We start from the raw sequence: 14,323 nt of genomic DNA, 5'->3' as shown, positions 1-14,323 counted from the left end.
AATTTCTAAAACCGACTGGATGAGCCAAAATACCCCTCCCAAATTTTTCAAGGGGTGCGTCAATGTACCCATGTCTTATGATAGGAAATGAACCCATATACATGACCATATAACCATATAAGGTAATAGAACCCCATCAAAGGGAAGAAATTGGGCCAAAAACCAAACGCATGGTACAACATATTGCTTATGTTTATATTTTAGTAATTTTTACCCATGAAAGGGAACAAGATGGATCACCCAAATTTATCATGATACATGTTGAGGTCATGTACTATGATACCGAATGCTTAAATTGGAAAATTTCCAAAATTTAAGGGGATATGGAATGGACCCCTATACATGATCATATAACCATATAAGGTAATAGGACCTCATCCAAGGGGATAAATTGAGCCAAAACCAAACACGTGGTTGTACTAAAATTTGGCAATTTCGTACCCATCAAAGGAAACGTGGTGAACCACCCAAATTTATAGTAATATATATTAGGGTTCTATACTATAATACCAAACATGTAAAAGGGGCAATTTCCAAAATTAAAGGGGTGGGCCAAAGTACCCCTGCCAAATTTTTAAAGGAGTGCACAAATGTACCTATGTCTTATGATAGGGAATAGACTCCTATACATAACCATATAACCATATAAGGTAATAGAACCTCATCAAAGGGGGATAAAATGGACCAAAAACCAAACACGTGGTACAACGTATTGCTTACGTTTATATTTTGACAATTTTGTACCCCTAGAAGGGAACGAGGTGGAACACCCAAATTTATCATAATAATACATGTTAAGGTCCGGTACTATAATACCAAATGTTTAAATTGGGCAATTTCCAAAATTTAAGGGGTGGGCCAAAGTACCCCTCCCAAATTTTTAAAGGAGTGCACAAATGTACCTATGTCTTATGATAGGGAATAGACCCCTATACATAACCATATAACCATATAAGGTAATAGAACCTCATCCAAGAGGATAAATTGGGCCAAAAGACCAAACACGTGGTACAACGTATTGCTTACGTTTATATTTTGACAATTTTGTACCCCTAAAAGGGAACGAGGTGGAACACCCAAATTTATCATAATACATGTTAAGGTCCAGTACTATAATACCAAATGTTTAAATTGGTCAATTTCCAAAATTTAAGGGGTGGGCCAAAGTACCCCTCCCAAATTTTTAATGAAATGAAATCTGTGAGTTTTACGTCCCACGGTTATGCCGGTTAGGCTAAAGGAGACGGTGATGATGAGTAATGAATGAAATGGTGGAATGATGAAAGTGGGAGGAAACGGGAGAACCCCGAGAAAACCCACGCACACGGTGTTTGTCCACCACAAAGTTCACATGGCGAGGGCTGGGATCGAACCCAGGACCCCAAGCACCAGAGGTGAACGCTCTACCACTGAGCCACCGCGGCCCCCTCCCAAATTTTTAAAGGAGTGCACAAATGTACCTATGTCTTATGATAGGGAATAGACCCCTATACATAACCATATAAGGTAATAGAACCTCATCCAAGAGGATAAATTGGGCCAAAAGACCAAACACGTGGTACAACGTATTGCTTACGTTTATATTTTGACAATTTTGTACCCCTAAAAGGGAACGAGGTGGAACACCCAAATTTATCGTAATACATGTTAAGGTCCGGTACTATAATACCAAATGTTTAAATTGGGCAATTTCCAAAATTGAAGGGGTGGGCCAAGGTACTCTTCCCAAAATTTTAAAGGGGTGCACCAATGTACCCATGTCTTACGATAGGTAATGGACCCCTGTATAAGTCCATATAACCATATAGGGTAATAATACCTCATCAAAGGGAATAAATTAGGTCAAAAACCCCCGAAATTTGAATTTTTGGCAATTTTTTACCCATGAAAGGGAACGACATAGACACCCAATACTGATAGAGGTACATACTATGGTTCTAGGCTACCACACCAAATTTTTAGATTTGGCAATTTCCAAAATTTAAGGGGGGTGGTCCTAGGTACCCCTGCCAAAATTTAGGGGGTGGGCCATGGTACCCCTGCCAAAATTTAGAGGGGGTGGTCCTAGGTACCCCTAGGTCATTGACCCCGGCCAGGGACCATGGGTCCTGAGGCAGGGACCCAGGGGCCAAAAAGTTAGGCAAAGTACAGCCCATACTACTAAATCAACACTTTATTAATAAATTTGAAAATACTTTGAACTGTAATTAAAGGTTTCATAGGGGATTTGCACACAGAAATTGTACTTACAATTGATTACAAATTATCACCGGAGTGTATGATATTGCAACTTTGATCACTAGGAAAGCGTACACAAAATATGGCGTAGTTAGTTTCAACAATTGTGGCTTATAAATAGAAGTTTGTATATAATTCCATTTTCTAGTTCTTTCTGAATTCACCGTGATAATGTGAAATCAGAACTTCGCATTTTGCAAAAGTATTTATAATGTATGATCACACAAATTTACAAGGGTTGGAGTATAATAAAAAAAAATGTGGAAGAAGGACGTCACACTTCTAAGTTAGATTTTTTGACCGGATGAATGCAAAAGCAATTTGTCGAAACTTTATCAAATCAACAATTATTGGAAGCATTAGGTGGGTCCTCTTCCTTTCTTTTAATGGGGAAGTATGCGTAAATTGCACATTTCGACTGCAAGCTTAAAGTTTAATTTCATTTTGATAATATATCTTCTTTGTGCACGTAGTTACAAAACACCAATTGATGGAGTAATTTAAAAAAATGCACGAGAAAGAATGTTTAAATATTACAGTGTTTTACTTGCCTTTCTTTTGTTTGTGTTGTTTGTACTTGGAAGAACTTTGAAGAAAGAATCAAGTCGTCCTTGAGTTGATCCATGTCTAGCTTTCATTAACTTTTTTGCTCCATTCCGTACGCGATCTTCGTTGAAAGCTTTCTCTCCACACAAATATTTCACTAAACCTTCTTCATCAGGCTCAGACCATTTTAACTTAAACAAAAATACAGATCCACATTAAGTGTCGGGTCATGAAAGAATATACGTACATTGATTAATCGGATCACGAAGAATCATTTTTGATAAGGTAACCAATATAATAATAATGTGTATGTTTCACATACTGCTTAAAATAGAGAGAAATATAATAGTAAAAACAGCTCAGCTTAACAGACACACTAATACAATGGCAATATTTACATTCAAATATTGTTTTCAAAATTACATTCAATGAAACGCGAAAATATCAGTAACTACATTCAATGAAACGAAAATATCAGTAACAACTGCATAATCGTAAGAATTATAGCTTTCTGCGAACTTACAAAACAAGAACAGTATCTCAATTTGTCTTAATATAATTGAAAATTTGCATTGTAAACTTTTAATAGTATCAAAACTAAATAAATTCGACGTAGGTTTGTGTAATTTTATTTTTTGAATTCTAATCATTTCAATACCTCATGCGATACTGGTTACGTTCAATTTCAGTGGATATCATCTTTTGAGTAGTAAATCGAGTGGAAGTTTAAGCTGTTAAATCAAATATATGTGATGAAAATATCAACGAAGTAACATATGAATATCCAGTCGATTTACTATTCAAATGGTAACGTCCATACTTTGATGAAGATACCAGCATCGCATGAGGTACGATTCCAAAAAATATGCAAAGGTACGTGGAATTTATTAACATTTCATTACAAAAATTGCATATTAACTTTAACGTATTATGTATAGTAGTAAGTTTCCCTACTGGGGCAAAAATTAAATGTTTCATTAAAAAAAGCAAATCTTTATTCTAAGTACACACTACATTTACAACATAGTTATGCCACAAATTAATGCTAAACAGACTTGCTCCATGTATTCTTGTTCTTAACAGCAATTAGAGTTTCTTCTTCTTCTTCTTCTTCTTCGAAAATTTGACTAATTCCAAGCCACTTTAAATGGCCCATAACTCGGGAACCAAAATGTGCACTAAGCTTGTCAAGATCTACCAACGTGCAAAGTTTGATGAAGATCGGATAAGTTTCATCTTTTGCCACGATATACTGTATACTACCCTTTGATTTTTAAAATTCTTTTCCAGAAAAGTCAAACGAAGAACGAAAATTGATTCGCTGATTTAGGAGTTTAATGGGAAAGTCAGCCATGACAGTCTGTCCTCGTCACAGAAGGGCGAAAAGACATAACTAAACAACGAAATTCATTGTACATTGAAGCACATATGAGAATTCAATATTGAAAAACCAGAAGCAGTAGATCTATTGCTTCCAGGTGTAATGGAGGAATAATATGTCAAATTGAACCTGTAATCGAACGCTGAATCCACAACAAAAACATTTTCTCACTATCTTTTACCATTATTACTATGTAGAATAAATCTGGCATGAAATCTATTCCTGGACTCGGAATCAATAGCAAACCACACTTGATTTCTACCAATTCTGGTTCTAATAGAGGAATAAAGTCGGAAATGGAAACTATTCTTGCGGTATTGAGTTCATTTCAAAAATCTCCTTCTCGGTATCTTTCACCGTTTTTCAGTATCGCGATGAGTATTGAAACCGGAAACCGCATTTTCTACCACCTCTGGTTTCTATAGAAAGAGAGAAAGGTCGAGATGAAAGTTAATCTTGGAAAGCTCAATCCATATCTTGCTTTTACTCGCATCTCTCTCACCGCTTTTGTATTATAGAGATCAATACTGACACCAGAACTAGTAGTTAATTTCTACCACTTCCGGTTTTAGTACAGATTAAGGTGAAGTTGGTACCCTTCCTTAAAACGCTTAATTGATTTAACGAAGTCGCTATATACTACCAGTACTGTTCTATGGCAATCAACAACAGAAACAGAAAAGGGCTAATTTCTATCACTTCCGGTTTGATTAGAGGGATAATAGAGAAAATGGGACCTATTACTGGGTCAACTGAATCGATTCCAAAAACCCGCTTCTTGATAGATCTTTCGCTTTTCTTTAATAGCAGTCGACAGACGAACGATCATAGCCGTTCCACAAGAATTTCGATACTTATGTATATAGCGTAGTCTGAAAGTTTCATCATTACGAGAGAAAGTTTATCACAGTATCTTTTGATTTCCGCAATATTTTAAAAATAGGGGTGGTGATAGAAGGAGAAACTAATGAGTTCATCCTCTTGTTGCAATTTTCCAACATATTACTCGCTCTTAATGGCTAAATAAATAGATATGTGCATAGTTTGGTGTGAAATTCTCTCATAATATTATAACTGATTTTCTCGAGAAACCCATATTGTTACCCTAGGCGAACAATCCAAGGACGATACAATATACCCACCATAAATTCATACCACTAATAAAGATCTATTCACATATAAAATCAACTTAATATACACGTGTATATATATAAAGGTGACCAAGAAAGTTCTATCGCTTTTTCACCCACCACCTTCGAATATCGATGTCACCTAAGATGTACCTGGAAGATCAAAAATAGTTCCCATCAGCATCGACGACCTTCTGGACGGACATGGATTCCTTCGCGGCAGAACTTGGTGGGCTGTAAAACGAAGAAGATATCAAGTACATTTTACACCTCTACTAGGGATTTGAACTGACGTCCTCTAATGTTATTGTCCAAGGAATACAAAAGGTGATAATTGGAAAATGCAATGTCCGGGGAGTATGGCAGATGTAATAGTATTTCCCATCCAAGGCGTAGAATGATGTCCCGGGTCATCATAGCCACGTGGGGCTTAGCGTTGTCCTGTAACAGGAAGACCCCTTTGCGATTCGGAAGTGCTGGCTCCAGAGTTTTAAGTTTTTCTTGAACACGGCTCAATTGCTGACAGTACTGTGGCTCAACTGCTAACATGGGATACTAACCGATGATGACGGCGCAGTGATGCTTCGTACAGGACCCACTTCTCATCACATGTCAACACCCTGTCCAAAAATGGCTCCTTCCTCAGACGAGACAGCAAAGAAACACATGTGTCTGCTCGCGTTACCTTCTGGCCCGGAGTCAAATCATGTGGGACCCATCGATCCAACTTGTAGTGCTTCCCAAGTTGATGGAGGTGATACCGAACGGTTTGTCCACTCACACTGAATTGTAGTCTCAGTTCCTCACATGTCTGCCCACTGTTTCCCTCAACTGTAGCCTGAAGATCTTCATTTTGTACATGTGTTGGTCTTTCGGCACATGGTGCGTCTTCGAGTGTTACGTCACAGTTCTTAAGCTTGTTACATCACCGCTGCAGTGTCCGCGTAATCACGATACCCTCATCACAGGCTTGGCATATCTTCCGCCCCGTTGCAGCGGCGTTTGACCCCAGTTTAAACTCGTACAGCATACACGCTCTTATGACGTTCTCTTGAGGTCCCATATTCACTTTGTCCTTACGGAAGTTCACTGTGTAACTGAACTGCCACAAGCAGGTAGTATGTTGGATATACACACACCAACAACTCACCTTCCCCCTATCTCCATTCGCATTCAACTAACGGTGTGAAGGCCAATTGAACCCAGACCTCCACAAAAAGCGACAGAACTTTCTTGGTTACCTATATATATATATATATATATATATATATATATATATATATATATATATATATATATATATAAACACCTTCAAATACTTAAAGCTGTTTTTTCCGAGATTGAAATATTAGTACGTGGTAGTAATAGTTACAGGTGGCATAAAACCACTAACAAATTTCCGAAGTGAGATTTATATATCAAATGAAAATAACAATAATTATTACAGGTCGAAGAACGCCTGCTTTCTTAAGTTTTAAATAGCTCATTTATCTGGAAATAAGAGTTTTATGGATTATGTTGATTAAAACTTCTCATATGAGAATCAACCCCGAAGTTTGATGATAGTGTTTTTTCTCGAGTGTGTATACATATATAAGTAATTTTACATACTGTCTTACCCATATATTGAGAACAATCTCTTTTACCATATACACATGACTGAAACAAGTAGCTTTGAAACTTTAAGATATACAGATCCCTGTATTCGAACATGGACATCTACATGAATGCTTTACAGCTACTTATCTATTTTTTCTTTTCTCCCTACTTCTTTCCCTCCCAGGTTCATGAAGCGTTTTCGTGAAAGAGATAGTGTGCTTTCCCGTGCTGTGATGTTTTCACTAATCGCTGGTCAATTAATTCATCATACGAGGAATTTTCCGCAAAATAAAGTTACTTTTATTTCTTTTCCCTGCGCATCGGATGGTGATTAAATATTCTTAATATTATAATAGATACATCTTTCCACTAAAGTTTTATTGATTAATTTACTTATTATTCCTTTAACAGATGATAGTTTGAGAAAATAACATTAGTAGGAAAACGCATGGACAGGAATGGTGTAGTAAGAATAGGCACGTGGAATTCACGCTCAAACTCGTACACGTTTATGATCTCCATATCGTGTTAATTAAAATGATAAATCGGTAATGCATTTATGAAAAGGCGTTCTTCATGCTGACAAATGCTTTAATGTCAAAGGGACTATGTAGAAGAATAGAGGGGACACATACTTATTGCTACACTAAACACAGACGTTCTAGAATATCTACATGGGCAATACTAGCATAGGGAAATATATTTATAAACTACCCGTCATATATTATGCAAGTATGAACCTGTCTTGCACTAAATAAACTTTACATCTGACACTAGAACAAAAGTTAATTACATGGAACGCTTGCTTCATTGAAAGAACATATGGTTAGGTTTGCTTCTGGGTTGGTTTTAATTATCTGTTATTTAAGATTTTTACAAATCTGTAGTGGGAAAGGAGCATATTTTATTAATTCTGCGTCACAATTGTTGTCCATAATCTCAAATATTTTGCCGAGGTAAATTTTCACTAAGAACTAGTGACGCAGCAACGACCAATGGCTGGTATGATATTTATTGTCTACTATTTTGGAAAGTATGAACGTTACATAATAGTAAATTCGGATGATATGAAGTCCTGTATCAGAAGAACAAAATTTGAGAAATCCTGTACTAAGGTAACTTCTGTGTATGAATACAAAGAATGGATGGATAACTGACTCGATTCTAATTATCTAATTTTCAAGAATTTTGGATATCTGTGACGAGAAAGGACTAATTTTTCGTTATAACCATCGTTTTCTTCCTTTGAAAAAAAAATGTACCTAGTCTTACCATAAATACTGTCTCAACTTTTGAGGGTAGTTGTACTTCTGCCCGTAAAAGCAAGCGACGCGAGTAACGGTATCGTGAAGTGTGAGTCATTGCTGAATGAGCAGAAGTTTAAAAGTCAGTTGTAAGTGTTCAAGATGGAACGGGACGAGTATGAAAGTCGTGTGGCCGTGACAGCGTTGCACAAGGTGGGCAAATCACTAGGAGAGATTTTTAAAACCCTTCAGAAGTTGCAAATTAGTAAAAAAGCTTTACCGCACTATCCAGCGCTTTGTTGAGACTGGAATTGTGAAAGATCGCCCGCGGCAAGGAAGACCATGCAAACTACGAACATCGAAACTTGTGAAAATAGTGGTGACGCGTGTCCGACGAAGTCCGAAAGTCAGTTATTGCTCGTGAGCTAAAGATATTGAAAATGTCTATGTCTCGTATGTTAAGCAGTGACCTGGGACTCCATGCTTACAAACAATACAAAGGATATCTTATAAATGAACCGAAGCACCACAGGCTCCTAAAAGCAAAGCGTTTACTTAAGTGTTACGCAGCAGATGAGCACCTCCGAATCATTTTCACTGATGAAAAGACTTTCAATGTTGAGGACACTTTCAATGCTCAAAATGACAGGATATATTTCATATCCTCTACAGAAACTGGTGAAAAGGCTCTTACGAGTCACAGTGGTCAATATCCTACCTCAGTCATAATGTGGTAAGGTGTGAGCTACGAGAACACAACGGAGCTCCATCTCTGTGAAAAGGGAGTCAAAACATCAGCTAAAGTGCACCAGGAGACAGTGTTTGAAAGACTAGTAAAGAATTTCACCAACACCATCTTCCATGGACAGAACTGGAGCTTCCAGCAGGACTCAGCCCCAGCACAAAAGGAACAAACAACTTAGCAGTGGCTTGAGGCAAATGTTCCAGACTTCATTTTCTCTTCAGATTGACCTCCTGCAAGTTCGGATCTAAACCCTTTGAACTACAAATTGTGGTCCAAGCTTCAGGAGATGGCTTGCGAGAAGAGGCATATCAATATTATAAGTTTAAAGTGGTCTATTCGGAAGAGAGCTGCAGATTTTCCAATTGATGTGTTGCGTAATGCAATTGATGAGTAGTTACAAAGACTTAAGGACTGTGTGCATGCTAATGGTGGCCATTTTGACTAATGATTTGCGATTTTGGTTTATAATGCATCCATGTAACACATGTTATTAGGATATTAAAATATCTAACTATTTTGTGTAAACGTACTTAAAACTTTGAGACCATATTTATAGTAAGGCTAGATACAAAACAACTACAAAAATTGGTGGAAAATGCTCCTATCCGGAATTGTACCAAATATCCGAGACTATATGATGTCTGCGGCTAAAGGTTAAAGTGACTGATCTTTCGTGTGTTGGTCTCAATTTCGAGTTTTCCTTCATTCACGCAAGTATTCGGAATGATATCTTTGGAAAGAATCAAGCTGGACGTTAATATCTCGAAGTATCATTATCCCTTACACTAAGAAGCTTCAATTCTTCTCAACTGGTGTAACTCTTGGAAACTTAGCTTAAACATCGAAAAATGTGCTCCTCTTACGATTTCTGTTTTTTAAAAAACTTATAAACCACATTTACAAAATTGGTCATAAGAACATAAATCCTGTCACCTCTTTCAGAAATCTTGGTGTTATCATTGACAGTAAGTTTATTTTTGGGAATCATATAAGCACCGTATTTTGTACTGCAATGAGAAAACTGGATCTCCTTTATCGCTATAAAAAATCCTAATTCCTTAAGTTTGTTCTATAAGTCATATGTTGCTCCCACTATTGAGAACTGTTCTTTTATCTGGTCTATGGCCTGCCCTACTCATTTAAAAAAAATTAAATTCCGTAACTAACTTCTTTTTAGCCATTGTATCCTATCGAACACCTCACCTCCGAACAGTTCCCAAAAAAAAAATGACGTTTTAAAATCCCTCAATATCAAACCTCCCCTAGTGAGAAACAAAATTTCTGACCTAACATTTTTGCATAACATTATAAATGGCCATATATTATGTGAACGTCAGATCAATTTTCACGTACCCGCTACAACAACACGGTCGAGTGATCTCTTTTACACTCTAGCGGCGAGGGTAAATATTGTCCAAAGGTCCCTTTTAAACCGAATTGACAGTACTTATAATCGGTTACCAGAAACTGTAGAAGTTTTTACAAATGAGTATAGTTTCAGATACTCTATAAATAAGCTATTTTTGTAATGTCGCTGTTGTGCTGTACCATCCTAACTCAAATTTTTATTCAATTGTTATGTTATCAAATTTTTACCTAGTGCTGTATCTGAAACCTATTATAAATAAATAAATGAAATGAACTAATGCCTAGGCAGGCCAGGTTAGGAACTGAATTCCATCGTACAATATCAGGAATTTAACTAAATTTCTGAACTTCATTCTTGATGTATTTATGGTGGGAAAAAAAAATGAAATGAAATTTTGAGTTTTACGTCCCACGGTTATGCCGGTTAGGCTAAAGGAGACGGTGACAATGAGTAATGAATGAAATGGTGGAATGAAGAAAGTGGGAGGAAACGGGAGAACCCCGAGAAAACCCACGCACACAGTGTTTGTCCACCACAAAGTTCACTTGGCGGGAGCAGGGTTTGAACCCGAGACCCCTAGCACCAGAGGGGAACGCTCTACCACTGAGCCACCGCGGCCCCTATTTATGGTGAGAGCAAGAGATAGGTTTTTTTTTTTTTAATCCGGGTACGAATATATGTGATTCAAATTAGTCGTTAATCTAAAGGTCCACGTTTCATCTAACCTTGTTAGTGAAAACAAACGCTAATCTCCAAAAAAATCCAATAAAAGCATTTACAAGTAAATAAATACCTCAATCGAGTCAGGATCTGATATTTCTGGATTCTGGAAAAGTCCTCTTGCTTCTTTATACAACCAATCTTCTGGAGGCGGATACTTCTTGAGATCCAAATGTTTGAGAATTGTTTCCAAATTCCGGTGTTGTTTTATTAAGTCCATTGCTCGTTTAGGACCAATGCCTTTAATACTGTCACAATAATCGCAACCAAGTAGAATACACAAGTCAATGAACTGAAAAAAATATATAATAATAATTTTTATTATATTTTTATCATTTTAACTTCCTTGATACCTTACATGAATACAATAAGCTAATGCTTTTAGAGCACTGATTCATAATTAAGTGACAATTAAGACAGATATTTTTATTTAGATTTTTATTCTGTATATTGACAAAGGAACTTAAAGTATCATTAGAAGATTAACTTTATGTGCAGTAGAAACCCATAGGTGCTTTCCTTTAGCGACGTACTTCAAAATCAAATTCTTTCTCCTTAAAACATATATAAATACTCATAAATTAAGGATCAAAAGAAGTTCTAATAAAATCATGCATTATATCCGCTGTTTCATCAGGTATACGTCGACCTGCCCCTTGTTGACTTCACTGGCAGATATGTGGTGAAGACCACACAGCGGACTTGTAGTATACGGCATATTGTAAACAATACGTCATGAATATGATGTATCCAAAACAGTAGTCGGCAAAACAAATCATCGGTCTTTCACTGCCAGTTACTTACCAACATCTTCCGCACAATACAGCACAGGAGCTGGAAACAGATCTTCAGCATCCACAGCCGGAAACGTATCGTCCATACCATGGCTGACGGCTATACAAGCATAGGTTCCGAGGCATAAGAGTCTACAGATAAGCTCGCCTAGTGCAATATAGGTATTTCTCTTAGCTGTGCCTAGCTTTACTTAAGAGTGGCTCATGGTTGGCGTGCATATGTTATATCAAGTATCTCACTAAAAGGAATTAGTTCAGTAGGAGTGGTATAGACTGACCTTATGTTCAAGGGTACTGTCGTATTCAATTCCCCAAATTTGAAATGTCTACTCTAAAGTAGTGGAAAAAAAAAAATGAAATGAAATCTTTGAATTTTACGTCCTACGGTTATGTCGGTTAGGCTAAAAGAGACGGTGATGATGAGTAATGAATGAAATGGTGGAATGAAGAAAGTGGGAGGAAACGGGAGAACCCCAAGAAAACCCACGCACACGGTGTTTGTCCACCACAAAGTTCACTTGGCGGGGGCTGGTCCGTTGGAAAATATAGGAAAAATATACCAACGATTTAGGGATAATCCAATAATATGGTGACAAACAATTCTGCCTTTACTAAATAACACTCAGTTAAATATGAACGCGGATAATATACAGTGGAAACACATTTAATACCCAGTAAGAATTCACAGATCTGGTCAAAAGCTATTATACAACGGTTATACGGGCGGTAGATGGCAGTGACACCAACAGGAAATCCTGAACATATTATACAGGATCTTCAAAAACATACAATACTAACCTTAATAGCACGTCTACCTCCATCAAGCGTCCACACAAGCAGCTGTCCAAGCAGGCAGCCGGTTATAGACAAATGCTAAATATCTTGGGTGTGGTACTTCAAGCTCACTATAGAATAGGGTGTAGCTGAGTGATGGTTCATGCCAGAGCTAAGGAACGCTGGGTATGAGGACATGCGGTATCCTTCTGCGAAGTGCTTAGATAAGGTGAAAAACACAACTGTGATGTCACGATTTTATGACGTACTAGTCATCTCCTCTGAATGAGGCAAGTGAGATGTGTAACTTATTGCCCCTCCACACCAGGACGCCAGGTGTCAATCCTGTATGAAGAGCGCGAACAGGTTGAATTTTCCGGTTCATCTGTTGAAAAATGCACATTGTGCTTGAGACAGAAACGATTCTCATGGCAGAATACCATCGTTCTCCATTCGCCTAGCCACTGAAGTCTCCATCACCACTGCCGAAGACATTCTCGAGCGATAAGCAGGTGTCATGTAAGACAAATGTAGATCTTCCTGCAATAATTGCTTGGTGCTTTTGGGCTCACATGGGAGGCACGTGACTGATTATAGTGGCGGTTAAATTCATGTCGGAATTGCCCAAGCGGTCCTCCTAGACAGGGTTGGCAAAAACCATGGTTTTATTGAAAAAAAAAGTTTTTTGGTTTAAATAATTTTCTCTATGTATTTATATCACATATGAACAGAAACAAGTTTGTTTTGCCTTGATATTATTATGCAACAACCGGATTATGCTGGAAGGGGTCACGTAAGCTTAAAGCGGAATCCAAACAGCTTCTCGGCTTACATCCGAGAGAAACTGTCCTCCGTTTGAACTCGAAACAGGGACTAATTGGCCATAAATGCGATACGTCTGCCGACTCAGTCGCGAAGGACTCCTGATAAAAATACGTTGTACTAATCTTTACATACTTGTCAATATAATTGTCAAGAGTCATTTCAGAAGGACAACAAGATAAACAGTTGCACAAGTGAAACCATTATACAGAATTACATATGGACAATTTCAATATACTGCTGAGTGCAGAAGAACTAATTTAGTCCAAGTTAGCTCACTAACTTTTATTAGTCCAGGTTAAGGAAATAACAACAACTTAAGTTTCATATCAGTAAGAAAAGTGAATAACGATACGAATTATTTGAATCCACTTTGGCTCTGGCCCATTTATACATAAATAGATAAAAAAGATAATTCTGATTTCAATAAATGCCTCTCGTGGTGTTTGTATGATCTCCCCCCCCCCCCAAAAAAAAAGTACGGCATTTCGATGTATTTTATCAATAGTAAACATTATTAAAGCGAAACAATATTTAGAATTTCTTTGATTGCAATTACATAAGAATAACAAACTATATAAAAATCTCAAAAGAAACATTCATAAACTTATACAAAAAAAAAAAAAAAAAGTTGCTTTTGTAGTATAATTTGAGTAATGAATGGAAAATGTACATCTGAATATAAACGAATAATATACGGGAGTGAAACGTAATAATCCACAAATGTGTGTTCATCAAGATTTTACGAACACTTACACTTACACTTTTACGAACATTTTTCGTTGTTTGGTTTAATTTTTTTTTTTTTTTTTTTTTTTTAAACCAGCTGGTTTAAACCAGCCAACCCTGCTCCTAGACAGGCGCTCACGTAGTATGCAGCGAGGATATTGGGGCGAGCGGGTGCCTGCTGTGAAGAATTTTCGCTTCTGATGGAAAACATATATTTAAAATGTGGAAGATG

The 14,323-nt window shown here is 37.2% G+C and overlaps 1 protein-coding gene across 1 annotated transcript in view; it reads right to left on the bottom strand.

Annotated features, from left to right (window-relative positions):
- The window catches only part of Fen1 (Flap structure-specific endonuclease 1), a 39,494-nt gene that overhangs the window by 13,211 nt on the left and 11,960 nt on the right, over positions 1 to 14,323 (bottom strand). Inside the window, exons 6-7 of the mRNA XM_081745382.1 lie at positions 11,046 to 11,264; positions 2,786 to 2,975 (exon numbers count right to left, since the gene is read on the bottom strand). Coding sequence (XP_081601508.1) covers positions 2,786 to 2,975; positions 11,046 to 11,264 — 409 coding nt within the window. The remainder of the gene's footprint in view (positions 1 to 2,785; positions 2,976 to 11,045; positions 11,265 to 14,323) is intronic.

Source organism: Thermobia domestica, chromosome 2, assembly GCF_964235325.1.
Source record: "Thermobia domestica chromosome 2, izTheDome1.hap1.1, whole genome shotgun sequence".
Classification (NCBI taxonomy): domain Eukaryota; kingdom Metazoa; phylum Arthropoda; class Insecta; order Zygentoma; family Lepismatidae; genus Thermobia; species Thermobia domestica.
The sequence above is the reverse complement of the archived record's forward strand: the minus strand, read 5'-3'. Positions and strand labels throughout refer to the sequence as shown.